Raw genomic sequence first — 19,249 nt, 5'->3', positions numbered from 1 at the left:
ACTATTGTAGCAAAACTCCAAGAACTAAGGCCAAAGTATGTCGGAACCAGATACCAGCAGAGGAGTCTGGATTTGGCGGGGAAGGAAGGATATTAGTGGTCATGTATAGCGGGTATGATCTGATGCCAAAGTATGTGGCACAAGTCATACTAGTTCAGATGGAGAACAGGTAAAGCAGAGGTGGTGTAAGTTTTGAGGGGACTAGTTCTGGGACGCCAGGACTGCTGTTGAAGCCTAACTCGATGAAGGGAAGTGCCCATGTGATAACCCCAGTGAGATACTGCACACTCTCACTTGTTGCTGAGCTTTTGTACTTGATAGTGTCTTACTTGTATGCATTGGCAAAGTTAGCAAAGTATTTGATTAGCAACACTGAGTCAATTGACCCTTGAAACTGTGTTTCGCAATAATAGGACACTTTGTGTGTACTTTAAAACATTGTGTTTGGTGAACAGCAGGCTCTGCTCATCACCTGCTGATGTTACAATGATTTTTGTATCCATCACTGTCCCACAAAGGTTTTATGTGCAATACGCTACTTTAACCTACATATTTCAAAAGTAACTGAGGACAACAAACACTCTTGACTCTATATTATTCACAACTGAAATTTTGTCAACTTGAAAATAATATGGACCATTATTCCTGTACAAGGACGTACACTCCAATTTAGGCAAAACATGACCAATATAATAAATGGGAGCTGTGATTCCATTGTGCTCCTTGTATTGCATTTTAAATCATTCAGAGATTATTCCACTGAGGTTTTGTGGATGTGCACAATTTATCCTGCTTATTATATATTAAACCAGTGGATTCCACGAGGGAGAAATTTCCCCTTTAAACGTCTCATACGATTTTAAGTAACTGTTTGAGGGAAAAATGATTTAAACTCTGATATTTCACTAAAAAGGAAAATATTAAGAAAACATTAAAGCAAATGAGTGTAGCCAAATTCTTTTTTGTTCTTTCCCTTCCCCACTAATCTACTAAAAGCCTCCAGATTGATCTTTTTAACATTTGAATGAGTTCAGACCCTCAGGTTTAGAGCCACGTAACTATTCTTATAATATCTGGGCAAACCGAATGCATGACTTTTACATGTATTGATGCATTGCACTTTTACTTAAGTAAGGGATATAGATACCTGCACCCCTCAGCGTACCATGTTACAGTTTCTCAGCATGTATAAATGCACTGTTCTCTTATTTGTCCACCAGTGATTTTCTGTTACAGATTAATGAAGGAAGTGTGTAGTTTCATTTGCAGAAGTGAAACAGGACAGAAAAGCTTCATAATGACATTCGCAGTCACACTGTGTCAGTCGTACCTACCAAAGACACAAAAGGGGGTTAAAAAAAAATATCACTTAAAGAAGACTAGAGGTATCCTGTGCCATGTTAAGTGAAGGTTTTCTCAGAATACTGCGTTACAGGGAGGAGAGAAAGTTTGCCTCCACTTCCAAGCAAAAGAGATGTCAGACAAACGATCATTGTGCCGATCCCTTCAGCTGTTTGCTGTCTGACTCAAACTCTACGGACCAACAGATGCATTCAGCTGAAACAGGTAAGGAAGCCTCATTTATAAGACTAAAACCTTGAAAATATAGTGGCTATATATAAGTATATATATATTATATATATATATAATATAAGTTTGGCTTAGTACGGTTTAGTTCCTTCTAACGGATGAGGTTCCTCTTTTGTCAGATATAAGCCTACGAACACATAGAAAAATGACTCAATGCAGTACAAGAGCAACTTTATGTAGTGGGCAGAGATGCACTCGAGACTTGATGTCTTGTGTTACAGTATTTTTTTCAAACTGTATAAATTGGATGGTTGTGAGCTGTTATAATCTATTCTCTTTTTATATTTGCAGGCCATTATTTGGAACTGATCATGAATAATATGCGTGTCCTTTCTAGTTTTTAACGTCATATGCACATATAGTAGGTTTTGTACGACTGACAACAAATTTGTGACAGTTTTAAGGTAAAACTAAGACTGAGTCAGCAGAATATTTTAGTTTAGGTAAATAAAAGGATGTAAGTGTGTGTACTGTGTAAGATTTAATTGAAAACTGAACAACAAATATCTAAATAACCAGTTTAGTTTTTCTGTAATCAGGGCCAAACCAGGAAGAGCTAAACTCCACCCAAGCCCAGGGACTGAAAGTGGGGCCCCAGGGTGCTGTAGGCCTCTTGATCCCTGGGTGTTCCCCTGCCATCACCCTGTACCCTGTTTGTATCGAGGACTGTAGCCTCCTGGATCAGTATCCAGACCTGCAGGTGGCTGACTCAGGCCGCATTTCATACAACCCACTGAGAACCAACGCCAGCCAGCACGATGTTTACATTCAGCCTCCTGTCTCTGAAGTGTTTTCTCATCCAGCCAAGCAGGAGCCACAAAGTGATCCAGTTTCTTCCATGCCAGACCAGGGTTATCTGGTTATGGGGGACAGTGTGAACATGAGCCTGGATTTGCCTGGATCAGGGTTGGAGCCCATGTCTAACTCCGTGCTGAACGGGCTGCTGGAGAAACAGCTGGAGGAGGTGTACATGCAGCATCTGACTGACAACTTAGCTCGATGCCACTCCTACCTGGGGAACAGCCTCCTGCATGGCCTGGTGCCGCCGCCGCAGCCCGGCTGCCAGTCACTGGAGGACAGTCTGCAAGAAGGAACAGAAGACAGCAGCAATAAAATTAGTTACCCGAGCACCCAGAACATTGTTCCCTGCTCATCTAACTTCAGCTCTCCAGTTTTGAGGATTTCCGAGGCTGACAATTCTCATCTGCAGTGAAACATCCTCCAGAAGTATTAAATGTAATGTGAAACTAAGCATTTCTGCCTCTGTACTTCACACCCAAGTTTGCACATACCCACATATAGATACAACTGTGAAATGAAAACAAGTGCAATCCACTAAAACAGTGCTATTTTTACAAAATGCCTTGTTGACATGCTTAATGAAATGATTCCTCAAACCTTGCTGCTTTCTTATGCCATCTGCTGTAAGGTTTTAGTACTACACCGCCATTTACCTGTTCTTCATTCAAATGTGTTTTATTGGTATTAAAGGTGCATAATAAATATATTCAGTGTATTAAAGCAAGCCGTAATCCAGTATGAGCTTTCTTTCTTTTTTTTTTTTCTGCAGCTCTTTTTTATTTGATTTGATGATGATGAGCACCGGTATCTCTTCTCCACTTACTGATGAAGCAACATCATGGTCTGCAGAGAGAAATGGCAAAAGTTTGACTGCAACTTAATTTCCTGAGCTTTTGGTCTTATACCTACCACATAGTAACAAAAGGCCTTCCCACCCATCCACAATGACATGAAGGGCCATATTAATGCCGTGAAGATAGAGATTAAAGACAACCTCTGTTGTTTATCATTATGTAGAATAAATTATACAAGGAAACATGCAGATAAAGCAAAAAGGATGTCTAAAGTGCTGCCATACACCACAAAAATCTGAAAAATACAACCTGATATCACACATCGAATGCTATTTGCTGTGTAATTATTGATTTTATGGTCTTATTCATATTCTATAACATTACCAGTACAGTAAAATATTTATCTTCATGGACTAAATCGAACCAACCTAATGAAGTTAAGTATCTAATTTTAATGTTCACATTTCCAAATTAAAGAGTGTTGTCCATGTGTGTTTATGGGTGTTAAGTATCACTCAAACTGCACATTGTAGATGTGGTTTCAGCTTTATTGCTAGCCGCCATTAGACTTTTTTCTGTGGAGTTCATATTTCCTACTGCAGCCTGCATGAGGGTCTCCCTGCAGTCCAGATACATACAAGTCAGGCATTTAAATGTGAGGTAGAATTAATATGAATAAGGATTTTGGATGAAATTTTAAAGCATTCCAGAGCGTCTATGAATGCATGATGAAGGTGTGCATCCCAACCTTCAGACTCCAGCTCAGCTACCTCCACCACGCTGATTATTTAGGTTTGTATGGGGTCAACAGGTCTTTTAACAGCACCTGCAGATCACAGTAAGATCTAGCATTATCTCACAGGGCAATAACCTAAAGATTCATGATGGATCTGCCTGCTTAACAAACTTGATTTGTAAGCTGTGAAGCACAAATCCTCACAACTGGTCTTCCTGCAGCTAGGGTAATGGTGATCCATTAACATGCGTTAACATACTCTTTGCAAGCCCGGGGCACTTCACTCATCTGTGCAAGAAAGATGGAAAACAGAGATTCACCAAGGTTTTTCCTGTAATTAATAGATTAGAGTTGGCAGGCTAATCAGGCTTTGCTACATACAGGCTGTATCAGGAGATTATGGCAGGTAATTCCCAGGTAATTAAGAGCAGCTAATCTAAAAATTAAATACAAAGACAAAGAGCAGAAGAAATTGGATTTTACCCCGGGGAGACGTATAAACCAAGTCAAAACCCCAATGAGTTACTGGAAAACTAGGGGCTCTTAAAAAATGACTTGTAAAGTGTGGTGAGAACATAAAAATTAACACACATAATGGCCAGTGTGCAGTAACCACAAAGCTACCCTCCATCACTTTGATAACACGAAGTATCATATTGGAATTAAAGGGCCTACACACCAAACTATCACTTGTATTAAAGGCCCTATCTCATGTGCTCAAGAAGTTGTTCTCAGTTGATTAATCAGACCTCTGTTCACTCTGCTCAGGTTGAAGAAGGCTGTTATGAAGGGAACTGGGTCACCAAAGTCCATGTATTACAGTAAAAATGTTAGCAAAGGTAAAAATTGGCCAACCAAACAGGTGCCTCATAACTAAGGGGAAATGGCAGTATAGGCCTTTTTCACTGAAGACACTTTTACATGTCACAGTAAGAAAATGACCAATGAATATAATAAATAAATGATGGCTGAATTCCAGTTGGCTGTTACAGTTGGTGGAACTCGTGAACTCGTGATTACAACAGGGGAAGTCATATAAACCGTATCCTTGCCGTTCAAGTAGTTAAGTTTTGAAAACACTGTTGCTAGGCCAGCGGCAACATGGATGCCGCCTAGAAGCCACAGAGGGAAGAGATGAGGCTGTTGGGAAGATCAACATTTTCCTCAGACATAGGCTATTGTCTAAGTTATGAAAACAAACTCTACATGACAAAAATGATAACATCCAACGAAAAAAATGCACTTCCATGGCCTCTGCCATTTCCATAAACGTCAGCAAACACATCACAAACACTCAAGGCCTTTAGAAAATTTCAAGTTCCAATGTCATGAATACCACAAGAGAGGGTCGTTCATATAGACTCTCCTCGTGTACACTGTAAACGCATTTGAACGCAGCAAATGAGAATGGATCCAATCCGACAATAGGTGAAAACATCAGTGTGGGTGGAACAACTGGTGTGTATTGGCTTTAGAATATTTTAGAAAATAAAAGCCCAAGCAAGCAAAGGCCAAAAAAAGTCATTTATATTGAATTTAAATATCATTTAAAAGCAAACAAATAAAAATCATATGATAAATGTGTAGAAAAGAGTTCTGAAGACGTCAAACTCTGAAAGGCTTCAGAAATTGAAACAATACCACATTCAGTTTGAACTTAATTGTCCAGACCTCTAAAAGGGTTGAAGGAGGAAGCAGTCAAAACTTCAAATTCCACAAATGCTGTGTGGACTGATTATTGACACATTTTAATCACTACAGTCCTGTTGATACATGTACCAGGATTGTATTCAGTTTGTACTGTGGGCACAATTACAGTTATACACGAGCAAATGAAAGCAGAATATAAAGTTAGCAAGAATTACCACATAAAGCAGCACTGCAGCATACAATACACAACAGAGGTCATTATGACCTGTCATAGCAGGAAAAGCATTGGTACCATTAACAATGTCTCTGTTTCATGAAGTGTCCTTGTGAGACAGTGAAGGATGCAAAATACCGCAAGAGAAATGCAGCAATTAATAAATGGACCTGCGCTTTTCCTGCATTAGAAGGTCTGCCAAAATGGTCTAAAAGCTCTGGTACATCAAGCTATGTACATCAATCATTATCTCTTTTGTCCTTGCAAGGAGATGAAGCAAGTCATAACTTCCAAAAAGTCAGTCTTTTTTTTCACGTGAGAAGACACCACTTTCTGAGAAGACATGCTCTATAAACACTTTCTAAAATGGTCCAAATGTTCTGCAGCACTTTTCCATAAGGGGAAACTCTTCAGAAAAAAAGGAAACTGAAGAGACAAAGTAAGAAATGTTAAATGAGATTAAGGTGACTTTTCAAAGAAACGTTTTTCTAATTAATGACTTATCACTCATAAATCACTGACAAATGATTTATTTAAGAAAGCCTTCAGTTATAATTTGAAAAACCTTAAAAAATATGCCTCATTAGTAAGTGTCTAAAGTCTCTAATCATATTTGATATTAATTTTAAACACGAATGATCTGGTTTCAGTTTTAAGTGACAAACTATTTCCTGTAGTTATGTGACAGCACTATCGTGCTCTGGCAAACTGGTCAATTTTGAATATATCTGGTCATTCTTTCTTCTATTCTATTAATAATTCATCAGACATCATCAACAGATTTCAGCAAAAAAACAACCTGGAGTTTGAAGTTTTCTTTTGGACTTGAGAAGAATGTGTTACAATTTTCCAAAAGCAGCAACAGATTTTGAAAACCATAGAGAATAAAATATTTTCAATGCCATCTGTTAGAAATTTTGGAGAAGGGAAGCAATCACACAAGCAACATATTTTTGTGTTGTCAGTGCAAATGACCTCCACAACTGAATTCACTAAACCCATTATGTCGGGTAATTACACAGTGGAAGACTTCTTCTGATACGTCCTTATGTCGGCCACCAAAACTGACCAGACTGCAAGCATATTAAAATGACATGAGGAATATATAGAAGGACGATAAACCCTGAATCTAATAATAAGACACTGGAAGGAAAACAAATTGCTAATTAAAGTCTTTTTGTTGCCACAAAAGAAGATATGTGAAACTCCATATAATTTAGCATTCTAAATCATTTTAATAATCATAGCATGACACATCTGCAATAACTTGTTTGTTTGAAATAGGAGATTACAAATCTAATAAACGACAACAAAACACAAATTCTGAGAAAATTAAGCTCTGCAGTCACATGTGAGGGGGAAATTAGTTTGTGATCCCAAAAGCCTTTACACCACTCATGTTGCACCTACACATCAAGCCATCAGTGCTAATTCCACAACTCATCTCCTGTATGTGAGTGTGTACTTGTGTTGTGTGGACATAGATCTGTTTACACTGACACATTGTGGACACACATCTCCCTATTGGAGACAAAAGTCCCCACAATGTAGGAAATGTTGGTTTAAGGTTTAGTTTAGGGTCAGAGGAGAAGTAAATATACTGGATGTCGGTTGTGGATGTGTGTGTGTGTGTGTGTGTGTGTGTGTGTGTGTGTGTGTGTGTGTGTGTGTGTGTGTGTGTGTGTGTGTGTGTGTGTGTGTGTGTGTGTGTCCCACCCCTTGAGCTCTGTACTGCTGGTTGGATATCATTGCTAGCTCAGGGATTCCTGTGCACATTAGTGGCTGCATGAGTTCTGGTCAGGCTGTTTTGTTTGTGTGAGTGTGTGTGTCTATAGGTGTGTGTGTGTGTGTGTGTGTGTGTGTGTGTGTGTGTGAGTGTGTGTGTTGCTCGCCCTCCCCCCTGCCTCCATAGGCCCATTCCTATTCTCTGTCTCTGCCTCTCTCTCCTGTTGTACCCAGCATGGCTGCAGGTCGGGATGGCCTCTGTGTGGACTCTTCCTCTGCTCCTCTCTGCCTGTCTGTCGGGACGTTTGGCCCTGACCCCTCCCGATGAGCCCCCTCAGCCCCACAACCTGCCCCCGTCGCTGGGCTTGAACAGCAGCAGCGATGGCAGCCTCTCTGAGGATCTGCCCATGGCTCTGAGGGTTTTCAGCGTGGACTACCACCATGTGCAGGCTCCCTTTGAGATCGTGTTGTGGATCATGCTGGCCTCGCTGGCCAAGCTGGGTGAGCCTCAGCCGGACCTCTGCTCATGCATGAGAAGCCAAATTTTGAATAGGTGCTACAAGTGGGTGAGATGTAAAATCAGAAAATGAAGGAGTTGCAGAATGTAGCGCATATTATTATTTTATCACTGTTGCATCAAGTATAATACAAGTCATTAACCAAACTTCTTCTGGAACACTGGAAATATAAAGGGATGAGTGCTACATTCACATGTTATGTAACATGTTTTGTTATGTACAAAATGAATGGGGATTTCTCTGTTCCACATTTTTAAAGAACTGAAACCATCAATGGTCCTCTAAATGTCTGACTTTCACTTTCTCTTGCATTAATACATTTTTAACTTCCTACAAAAATACATCATAAAGTAATGTTTCATTATGTTTTTTGCACTTGTAAGAACACAGATTGTATGATGTGATATGTCCTTTCAGTCTGAGAGACAGAGTCCAAACAGCACACATAAACACAACCCTGGTCCACTGAATCCAACCAGCTCGATGTCCTTTTTCTTTTCTTCCTCTCTGTCTCATCTACTCAGGTTTCCACTGGTCAGGTCGAGTCCCAGCAGTCGTCCCAGAGAGCTGCGTCCTCATCATGGTGGGCCTGCTGGTCGGAGGGGTGATCTACGGGGTCCGCCACTCTGCTCCCCCGACTCTCAGCGCTGATGCTTTCTTCCTCTTTCTGCTGCCACCCATCGTCCTGGATGCAGGATACTTCCTACCCGGGAGGCTGTTCTTTGAAAACCTCGGTACCATCCTCTGGTTGGTAGACTTTAAATGTTTGATATTTCATGTGTGTGTGAGTGGAGGGGGGAGTCTGTCTGCAAAAAAGACTCAATACACTTTGATTGTAGAAGGATCAACTTTTTAACATATTATTATGATGAATGCTTATGTTGTGCCACATCTGATGATGGATCAGTAATAATAGTTTACAGTTTTAGACCTTTGGTGATCACAAAAATGAATGCAGATGATATTGGGGTGGATTTGAATTTTACTTGGGCACTTTGTGAATCCAGATGACTCCGGTTGCTGTAAAGCTGTCTTTGTGTACACCTCCAGGTATGCAGTGCTGGGAACCCTGTGGAACGTGTTGGGCATCGGCCTGTCTCTGTATGGTGTTTGCCTGCTGGCCCAGAGCTCTCTGGGAGACGTCTCCCTGCTCCACTGCCTGTTGTTTGGCTCTCTGATCGCTGCCGTTGACCCGGTGGCCGTGCTCTCTGTTTTTCAGGAGATGCATGTCAACGAACAGCTTCATATCTTGGTGTTTGGAGAGTCACTGCTCAACGACGCTGTTACTGTGGTGAGGGCAGAAGTGCTGTGGGTGCAACCCGTTATCATGGCAAAACGTGAAAAGACACGCTGGTCATTTTTCTGTAGTGGCCGGAAATGAAACCTACTGCATGCATGCAGCCACGTGATTTACAGGAAAACCTGTCGCTAAAACACGTGGTTGGGGGTTATGAAAGAAAAAACAATTCAACAAAAACATTGTCATTTCCTGGATTCATACTTCATCTTCCAACATGGCAGTCTCTGACTAATGCCATTAAGCCACCTCTCTTTCCTCCTAATATTGCCAAAACATGTGTTTTGTTGCCTCTGTTGCGGGACCATGGTCACATGACATTTACGTGCGTGTAAGTTTCACGCTTTCAAAAAGTGTAACTTTCATGCTGAGACAGCCCAAAACGTGGCTATTTCACATTTTGCTGTGAGACTGGGTTGGTGTGTGTGTCACCACCCAGGTGGTCCTATGAGGATATTGAATATACTTTTCTTCCTCTCAGGTGCTCTACAAGCTGTTTGAGTCCTTCCTCCGCCTGCCGTCAGTGTCAGGGCTGGATGTGTTGCTGGGTGGGTGCAGGGTGGTGGTGGTGGGACTGGGAGGCCTCTGTGTCGGCCTCTTCTTTGGCCTGGTGGCCGCCCTCACCTCACGGTTCACCTCCAGAGCACAAGTCATCGCCCCGCTCTTTGTCTTCCTCTATTCCTACTTGTCCTACCTGACCTCAGAGATGCTTCACCTCTCGGGTATCATGGCGTGAGTGCTGCTGAGTATCAGCCTAAACTTACACACCTCCTTCTGTAAATGTTTTGCTTGGTGAACTTTGATTATTCTCCTACAGTGTTTGTCCTGTCCCCTCCCTGTAGTATCGTGACCTGTGCTGTGACCATGAAACAGTACGTGGAAGCTAACGTGTCGGAGCGCAGCAACACCAGCATCCAGTACTTCCTGAAGATGTGGAGCAGCGTGAGTGAAACCTTGATCTTCATCTTCTTGGGTGTGTCCACCATTCAGGATGTCCACATGTGGAGCTGGCCCTTTGTGTGCTCCACGCTGCTGCTCTGTCTCATCTGGAGGGCCACAGGTAGCTCACTTCCTACCATTACTAGATCACTGATGCATTAATACTAACTAAAGGTCTGAGCACATTTTGACCGCTCGTAAGGTGTCCTCCTGCTGACTGCTGTGGTGAACAAGCTCCGGAGGAACGCCGTGACCTTTCGAGACCAGTTTATCATCGCCTACGGTGGCCTGAGAGGAGCAATCTGTTTCTCCCTGGTCTTCTTGATTGACGACTTCCCAAAGAAAAGACTCTTCATCACAACCACCATTGTGGTCATTCTCTTCACTGTCTTCGTGCAGGTGGGGAAATAATGCCCGCTGAATTGTGATAAAAACAGTTTCATGGTTTCATGGGGAACTTTTTTGTTTTATTTGTTGACCTTATTTTGCAGGGCATGACCATAAAGCCTCTGGTCGAGCTCCTGGATGTGAAGAGGAAGAAGAGAGCTCTGCCTTCTGTCAGTGAGGAGATCCATAGCAGGGTGAGAAATTACAGCAATCACAGCAAAGTGTAATGTTATAAGCAAATATAACTGCATCCCACATTAAAGCTGAAATACTTGTTGAGTGATGGGAATGAAGACACAGGCATTATTTGGTGATTTAATAATCTATTTACTGCTTAACTGGTTTCATGAGAATTTGTTTTAGTGATATCATTTCATAGCACAGCTCAATATAAGTTTAATTCATAACTAACAAAATAAATATAAGCTGCAGGTTTATTTAAAAAAAACATTAGCTTTGGAGCCTTATTGGAAAAACACAACACACACAGTGTACAATGAAGTGAGCGCACTGAAGTAAATAATCTTTGTGCAGAGGCATATTTTGATTTTGATGAAAATTAAAATAAGAGTTCAACTCAGAGGGTAACCTGCTTTCTGAATGTCTTTTCAAAATTTCTAAATAAAATATAAAACATGCAGGGATGACATTGTGGTTATATGACAGATTAAACAGCATTTAGAAACACAATCACAGTTAAAAGAAAAATACGTGTAGAATCTAAATAAAATATACAATTGATATGTGTGTCTGATTACGTCTGTTCTTAGCTCATAGATCACCTGCTTGCAGGAATAGAGGATGTGGTCGGCTACTGGGGGCAGCACTACTGGAAAGACAAGTTAGTTTCTCTTCTTTTATTTGACCTAATGCTTGTGTTTCCCCTGAAAGTTTTGGTTGTGCTTTCCAGTAGGTGGCAGCATATGCCATGTGCTTTTTCCACAATAACAGCAGGACTCATCATATTGTCATGTTTCATCTGTTTACCTGTGTGTGTGTGAGGTTTGAGCAGTTCAACAAGAAGTACCTCCGTCGTTTCCTGATCCGTGAAGATCACCAGGCTCGGTCCAGCATCCTCAGGGTTTACCAGGAGCTGGAGAGGAGGGAGCAGAGGGGAGACGATGAGGCACCACCACTGTGAGAAAACACTTTTCTACTTTGTGGAGGACTCAGGGATTTCCATGTCTTCTTTGAAAGGGTCCAACAGGTTCTTTAAAAAAAAACTAAAGAAAGATTAATAATCATCATCATCATGTTTATCTGGGCTGATTAAAATCTTTAGATAATAATGTTCCTTCATGGTTTAGCTCAAATTTGTGAGAGTATATCACTGCATTGTGTGCAAAGACAGACCGATCCAGTAATCCAGGCTTCTTAACACGCAATGACTAAATGGGTGTGAACACTCAAACGTTGCCCTCAGAGTGGATCCTCGCTCTCACAGCCGTCCCCTCCTGCCAGAGGAGATGGACAGCATCAGGCGCATCCTCTCCAGAAACCTTCACAACTTCAACAACAAGGTAAATAAAAAAAAACCTTGATTTATAGATGTCTTTTGGTATTTCTGTGGTCACCTGACCACCTACGTTAATGCCAGTAATGAACAACGGATTGCATTTGTTTGTATGAAAGTAGAGCATGCGCAGTATGCATATTACACCTGGATGTTTCTGGGTTGTAATGCCTTTACACTCCAACAGACACCAGCCTACAGCAGACACACCCTGCACCAGGACGCCACCGTGGACAGGACAAGGAAGCCCCTTCACAGACACCAGAGCCTGGGAGAAAGACACACATATAACACAATCCCACACTGGTCACAGGTAGAACATGGAAACCCACAAATACCCATTTGCAAGTCAGGCGCATTTTCTCAAATTCGCATTTTTAACGAAATAAAAATAAGCAATCAGTGTTTTTTTCCAAAGTGCTATAGAGTGTATCCATTCTGGGGGGAAATACTACATGAAAATGTATCTGGCAATTGAAAAGCATAAATAAGTTTTGACTCAAAAATGCCTGACTCAAAAGAAAATGTCATTAATTTGTGTGCTTTTTAACTTTTTGAATTTGGAGTATGAAACACAGTCGAGAGTCTCCTCCATGCTGCCTGAATCTGTGTCTCTGTTATGACAGGGGGAGGATGGAGAGTTCAGTGAGACCTACAGAGTGAGAGCAGGACTCAGCAGATCTCATACAGGTAAAGAGAAAAACACAGATTGTCCCTCATCTCTTTGCCCTCTGACCTTTGACCTGTATGGTGTTATTCTGACTTTGTGGCTGTTGAGCTCACTGTCCACTCTGATCTCATTGCAGTTTGCTCCACAAGCCCGAGGCCTGTCCTCCAGGACTCTTCAGGCCCAGCAGCCTCATCTCAGACCGGGCCATTGCATCCAAAAACTGCTAGAGAAGACCGTGTCTCTCCAAAACACCCAGCACCTGTGGAGAGAGTCCCGAAGAAACAGCTCAGCTTTGATTTGGAGAACGAGAAGCAGCAATGACAGACTGTGAGAAAGCAGGCGGGGTGGGGGGAAGAAATGTAAAAGCAATGAATTCAGTGTGTTCAGTCATTTTAAATGGCTCCATAAAGTTGTAAGTACTTCATATTATTTTAGCCATAGAGATGTGGGGTGCAAAGACTGGGCTGATAAAGGGCTCGAACAATTTCATGGACATCTCCCAATTAAAACCGTTGAAATGGTTTTATCATTCTGAGTGTTTGCCAGCAACAATAAAGCTTTCCTCGGCACTGTGTTTCACCTCTTGATAAACTCTGTTGGAGGTTTTAGGGTCATTTGCATCTCCAGTCTAATTCATTTTCAAAGTGACGCTCCAAGAGCAACACCTAGCTCAGAAATACCTTGCAGTCATAAATGCTGATACCCGCTGTCCACATTATAAGCACACGCACACACAAGGCTGCCCTCTCCTTGTTTCCTTTAAAAATGTGCAGCACACCCACTGGTAATTTGACAAGGACAGGCTTACTGCTTCCCAAAATAACTCCTGTCCCCCTGTCTGACCTCCTCAGTTACTGTCGCTTCTTTTCCTCACAGCTCCCAGCATGCCAGGGAGTGGCTGGGACAGCCTGACTGTTTTCTTTAGGACTGGGTTTGGGCAGAGGGCTGCACAGTGGACACCAGTGAGGAGTCACTGACCTTACGACTGAGACAGACACATTAAAGGAGGTTTAAGGTTGGAGTTATGAGAGTGGGAGCTGCAGCGTTGGCTGGGGGGATTTTCGGGGCAGTAGGGACCCTGTGTTTCCTTCTGGCCTTTGGTACGGACTACTGGCTGATAGCCAGTGACAACTGTGGACCATATACATGGCCAACTCAAACAACAGTGACAGTGGACCAAGATGCCAATGGGACTGAGGTAGGACAGATACAAGTGTGCGCACAATTGTCTGTTCACTAGTGCAAATACATACAGTGAATGCAAATCTTAATGCTTCCTGCTAGAACTGGTTGGCCACCTCCATCTAAACAAATGCAAATAATAGCAGTCAAAGCAGAGTATTATTTTTTATCATTGAAAGGTTGCACGTGATGACCACAAACAGACCAGTGTGGAACATGATAAGTTGTTGTGTACACAGTGAAGTGCAAGCTATGCCACTATGGGATATTTAAGGATGTACTGAGGTAATTTAGTGTTGCCCTTTCATAAACTTAGTTAGAAGAGGCAGATAAGAATCAATGCAGCAGTGGTCGAGGCATTCGGACGTCTAGTCAAAATATATTACTTACATGGGTTGTGTACATCATAAGTAATGTGACATATGCTACGTAAGTTAAAAATGTTACTTCAGTTAACTTACATATGTAAGCTTAAAAAACGTCAATGTTGAGGCTGCTCGTAAACACAGTTTCAAGTGGAGCTAAATGCTAACATGCTGTTATTTAGCAGATATGTTTAGTATGTCTACCAGCTTTCTTTAGTGTGTTAGCCTGCTAACATTTACTAATTAGCACCAAGCACAAGGTGCAGCTGAGGCTATGATGCTGTCGAACCACAGGAGCCATGAATATCTGCAGAAAATTCCATAGTATTCCATCCAGATGTTGAGAAATTTCAGTCTGGACCAAAATGGTGGACCACCCAAACATGACATTGTCATCTCAGTAAACCATATGGCTAAAAATGAAGTGAAGTGCATTTATAATATTGTTGGTCCAATATTTCCACTGCCAGCTATAACATAAACTTTTCAAAAGTATAAATAGTTCCCCAAGCAAAGATAACTTGGAGGACATCATCAGGTTGGATTTGAGAAAAGTCCTCCAGAGCCATAACACAACTGTTTACACAGGCTGAGTAGGACTCCCCATCACGCGTCAACTAAACGTCTGTAAAAAAAAAAAAAGCAAGTGCCCCTTTCATTTTCCAGTTTCTTCTCCCCTGCATTTGTGAGAAAGTTCACAAAGTGCAAAGTAAGGTATATATTTTTAAAAGCTAATCCCCTTGTGAACTCCTCTGTAACATCACAGCCCAACAAAGTCTTTCATTTTCAATAAAAGAGGATGATTAAAGTTGTTGTGTTACTCAGCACCATCAATCATATTTTTGACAAGCAAGTGGAGAGTATCGTTCATGCGTGTTTCATAAGTTCCCCAAGAAAAACCTCACAGACCAGCAGGCCATAATCAGAACCATGTTTGATGGCGTGACACCACTGAAGTCAGAATCCCACAGAGCAGCCAGCAGACATGTGTTGACAAAGCTGACAGCAAATAGGGTTCATCCATCTTTAGATATTTGCGTGTCTATCTCTGTGATGGCCATCTGTCTCTATTTCTGTTTTAGATCCAGTCAGTGGAGGCCGTCACTGTTTCTCCTTCGTCCCTCACGCTGCACCACGAGGGCTTCTTCTGGCGCTGTGTGTTCCAGGTGGAGCCCACAACTCATGCAGTCCTGGCCACTCTCTTCAGTATGTCGGCAAAACCTTCTTCCTCTGAGCCTGCACAAAGTTTCTGTTGGGGGGTTGCCCAATGTGGTTGTATGTCTCATGTGTGTGTGGTCTGCTTGACATGCTAACAAGTGAAAGAAAGGAAAATGTCCATAGTGTGGATATGTGACAGAAACAGAAAGGATAGGAAGAGGTTAGCAGTTACTCCCGCTGTCATTGGGTTTTTACTTTTTTTTCTCCCTGAACTTAATCACAAAAAACACACAACCTGTTTGAAAAACACAAATTGTTTTTAGGTTTTTAGGTTCTTTTTTAAAAGTGTCTTTCCCATTTCTTTTTACTGCAGCAAACCAGCCAGATTCCAAGGTGTGTATCCATGGTTACCTTTTCCCACTGCCTGTCGCACTCGGACAAGTTCCTCATCCAAATTATGACGCCGCAGCCGGTAAGTCACAAACTAATATGTTCACACATCAATGCATGCAAGTTCACAATTTCCACTCATATACACACGTGCACAATTTACAACATTACAGTGAGAGGCTACATGCTCAGATATTATGACAGGGGAAATAAAAACATATTCAAATGCAAACCTGGGTAGTAGCTAGAATTGTTGCCAGTCCCTCAATGTAATTAGTTTACAATTATCATCATTTACTTGGTTAGCTGTTCCATATTTTCTTTGTTATATTTTCCCAGGTAAATATCTACACACTGTATCTAAGCACCACAGTGCAGCATTAAACATCTTTTCTTTAATTTATTTATTGGTCGAAAGGTGCTCAAATTTAATTCTCAAAATATTAAAATCTGGTTCTAAAACATCCATCACATTTAAGTTAAATAGGAATAGTTCCACTTTTTGATGCATACTTTGCAGAGATATGATGAGAAGACCAACACCACTGACGCTCTAAAAAAGAGATAGCTGTTTTTCCCTGCTTCTAATCTTCCAGCGGATAGACTTTGCCTTGTAGTTCTTTAATTAACATTTTATATATCTCGGAAGTGACTTTCTGGAGTTTTCAACAAATGTTTGAGCTGTGCTGCCCGCACAATAAAACCCACAAGTTGTGGTTTTAACACAACAGTTTTTGTACAGATTTAACAAACAAGGCACGGCGTTTTAATTAGTGAGTTTTAGAGGAATGGAGAGGTGAATTGTGTTACTTCTGGACAGAGCCTGGTTTACTGTTTTCACTGGTCTAATCAAACTAGCCAGGAGCTGGCTATGGTTTCATATTTGGTGGTTTCAACCAAGAAAGCAGAAAACGCTACAGGTTGCTAAAACCTCCAAATTCCCAACAAAAAAAATACTGAGCACATGACGTCAGTGGCCTGTTAGCAGAGGCCCGTACTAACACACAGATACTATGCTGAATACATAAATGGGTCTGCTGCTCGGCTTGTGTTTCCTGCAGTGTTTCGGGGTTTCTGGACCGTGCTGATAATCCTCGGGTTGGTCTCAGCTCTGACTGGAGGCTTCCTCCTGGTCTGTGGTGTCCCCTTCATCAGCCACAAACTACACAAGCTTGGTGGGGCCTTCCTCATCGCTGCTGGTAAAATATAGCCTGCTGTATGTGTGTGTGTGTGGATGTGGAGTTTATTACCATCCTGTCTGCAGTCAGTGTAAAATATACTCCCAGAGGAAAAGTTGAATGTACAGACACAAACACATGTTGCTGCTGTCAGCTGTTCATGCCTGTCACATGATAAACACATGCGCAACACACAGGGCAGCAGATGTCACTCTGCAATGCCATAACAACAGCCGGTGTAAACATTGCTACCGTGGTTACAGTAGAGATGAGGAGGAGCAGCATTCCTCTGCAGATACTCGCAGCAGTGATAGCCTCTGTGTCTGTCTGTCTGTCTGTCTTTCTAACTCTCTCCATATCCCTCCACAGCCTGCTTCTTCCTGTTTATGCTGCTGCTCTACGTGCTGTGGATGGAGGTGGTGGACGTGAAGCGCTACATCCTGCAGGAGAGGGGAGAAGCGTGTCCGGATGCACAGGTTTCAGTGCTCTACGGTCTGTCATTCATGGTGGCGGCGGCTGGCGTGCCTCTGGAGCTCGTCTCTGGGTTGGTCTTCATGCTGGTGGGCCGTGTGCTGCATGCCAGCAAGTGAGCAGGCCATCTGGCTGGGAGGAGAGGAGAGGACTGACCTTTTATATGTCCTGCCCTGGGACTCAGCAGCACACTTGTGGGATGTAAATACTGGCAGGAAAGATACGACCAATATGACAGCACCACCCTTTGGATGTTAAATTTAGTTTTCTATCACTGTTTTTTTTTTTTTTTAAATTTCCATAAAAATCCCAATTTACTTAAACACATTATGATCACAACAAGTCACTTCTGTTTTTGTTAATGCTGCAAGTGACGAGTCCATAGAGTAGGAGGCGAGAGATGCATGGGTGAACCAGCTGTGTCCTCTGTCCTGATTTTGGCACCCGATCAAAGTGCACTTGCTGGAGCAGAGTGAGGTGGGAGGCAGGAATGGCTGGATGGACGGGAGACAGAGATGCTAGGCTTGGATAGAGGCTGGGGGCGGAGCAGGAGAGGGATGGATAGAGGGAGAATTGATGCGTGTAGGGGGGCACAAGGGGGCTTTGAGAAATGAACTGCTGTTTGTGGGTTTGGTTGGTGTACAGCGGGCCAGCCACCTGCCTCCTTCACCCAATCACATTTCAGCCCCTCGGTCAATCTCCCACGCTTTAGTTTTTCTGTCTGTTATGTTTCTCTGTTCCACCTTACATGTTTACAGAAACTTTAAATTCAGTGATTTTCTTTGTCTTTTTGCTTTTAAACACACATAAACAAACAAAATGACCCACACCCTCGTGGGTTTCCCGTCTTTTTACTCAGTGTCATCCAAAAGGGAGAATTGCAGACTTGTGATTGTATCAGAACTGCGACAGTATTAGTCCATCCTCTTTTTGTCGCTGGTCTGAAAGAGCTGCATGCGGAAACAAGCGGATGGACTTTCAATCACACATGTCTGCTTTCATCTGAGGGACAGGAGTGGAGGAGGAGAAAGAGGAGGAGGAGGAGGAGGAGGAGGAGGAGGAGGGGTGTATGTTTGCTTCAAATAACTCACCAATCGAACACATATGTTCGAGCACACATACACACACATGCTGTGATCAAACTGTCCAGATCACACCAATGTTAATTTTTGAAATATACTAGTTCTGACTTATGTAAGATTGAGTGAAGTAACACCAAAGGTCAGCTGAGTTTGTGTTTGCTGCTTGATTCCTTCTATTTTTTGTCAGTGTTGTATTTTAAACTACTGTTATTGGTATATTTTTGTTATTTTATATATATTTGACATATATTTTGTGTCACTGTCCACAACACAGTCATAGCTGTTTGTCTCGGCTCAGATATCCTCAAACAACTGTTTTAAAATGCTGTGATGTGATGTTTGAATTTTAATAAACCTCGAAAGAATAAGAACATTTATTTCCATCGACAGAGGAAAAAAAGTCTCCACCAGATTGTACAGTCTGACACACATTTGTCATATTAGGCTTTATAAAAAAAAACAACTGACTTGACTTTGTGACATAACTATTGAACTGCTGTGCCTTCTGAGCAGGACATCTTAACAGCTAAGCTCACTGTGACTCTGAAAGCCTTTCAACCACAAGAAAACACAAAACTCCTGATCTGAG

The 19,249-nt window shown here is 42.0% G+C and overlaps 3 protein-coding genes across 3 annotated transcripts; all 3 read left to right on the top strand.

The window, feature by feature from the left end:
• Positions 1-1,284: 1,284 nt before the first annotated feature.
• On the top strand, positions 1,285-3,114 carry LOC138211687 (uncharacterized). The gene is made up of 2 exons (XM_069171746.1): positions 1,285-1,566; positions 2,130-3,114. Exons 1-2 carry the CDS (start codon positions 1,398-1,400, stop codon positions 2,801-2,803), a joined length of 843 nt encoding a protein of 280 aa, XP_069027847.1. The 5' UTR covers positions 1,285-1,397; the 3' UTR covers positions 2,804-3,114.
• Positions 3,115-7,761: 4,647 nt separating this feature from the next.
• On the top strand, positions 7,762-13,155 carry LOC138211625 (sodium/hydrogen exchanger 2-like). Its single transcript, XM_069171595.1, has 13 exons — positions 7,762-8,011; positions 8,553-8,775; positions 9,079-9,319; positions 9,807-10,057; positions 10,168-10,385; positions 10,467-10,663; positions 10,756-10,845; positions 11,422-11,492; positions 11,654-11,788; positions 12,075-12,171; positions 12,352-12,477; positions 12,791-12,854; positions 12,971-13,155. The coding sequence occupies exons 1-13, from the start codon at positions 7,762-7,764 to the stop codon at positions 13,153-13,155; spliced, it is 2,148 nt and encodes a 715-aa protein (XP_069027696.1).
• Positions 13,156-13,722: 567 nt separating this feature from the next.
• On the top strand, positions 13,723-19,017 carry LOC138211234 (transmembrane protein 182-like). Its single transcript, XM_069170976.1, has 5 exons — positions 13,723-14,032; positions 15,464-15,587; positions 15,913-16,011; positions 16,991-17,128; positions 17,477-19,017. Exons 1-5 carry the CDS (start codon positions 13,859-13,861, stop codon positions 17,695-17,697), a joined length of 756 nt encoding a protein of 251 aa, XP_069027077.1. The 5' UTR covers positions 13,723-13,858; the 3' UTR covers positions 17,698-19,017.
• The last annotated feature ends 232 nt before the right edge of the window (positions 19,018-19,249 follow it).

The sequence above is a fragment of the Embiotoca jacksoni genome, unplaced genomic scaffold, assembly GCF_022577435.1.
Source record: "Embiotoca jacksoni isolate LCO1_2020_lvr unplaced genomic scaffold, fEmbJac1.0.p SCAF_5, whole genome shotgun sequence".
NCBI lineage: Eukaryota > Metazoa > Chordata > Actinopteri > Embiotocidae > Embiotoca > Embiotoca jacksoni.
This window is presented reverse-complemented; position numbering and strand designations above follow the sequence as displayed.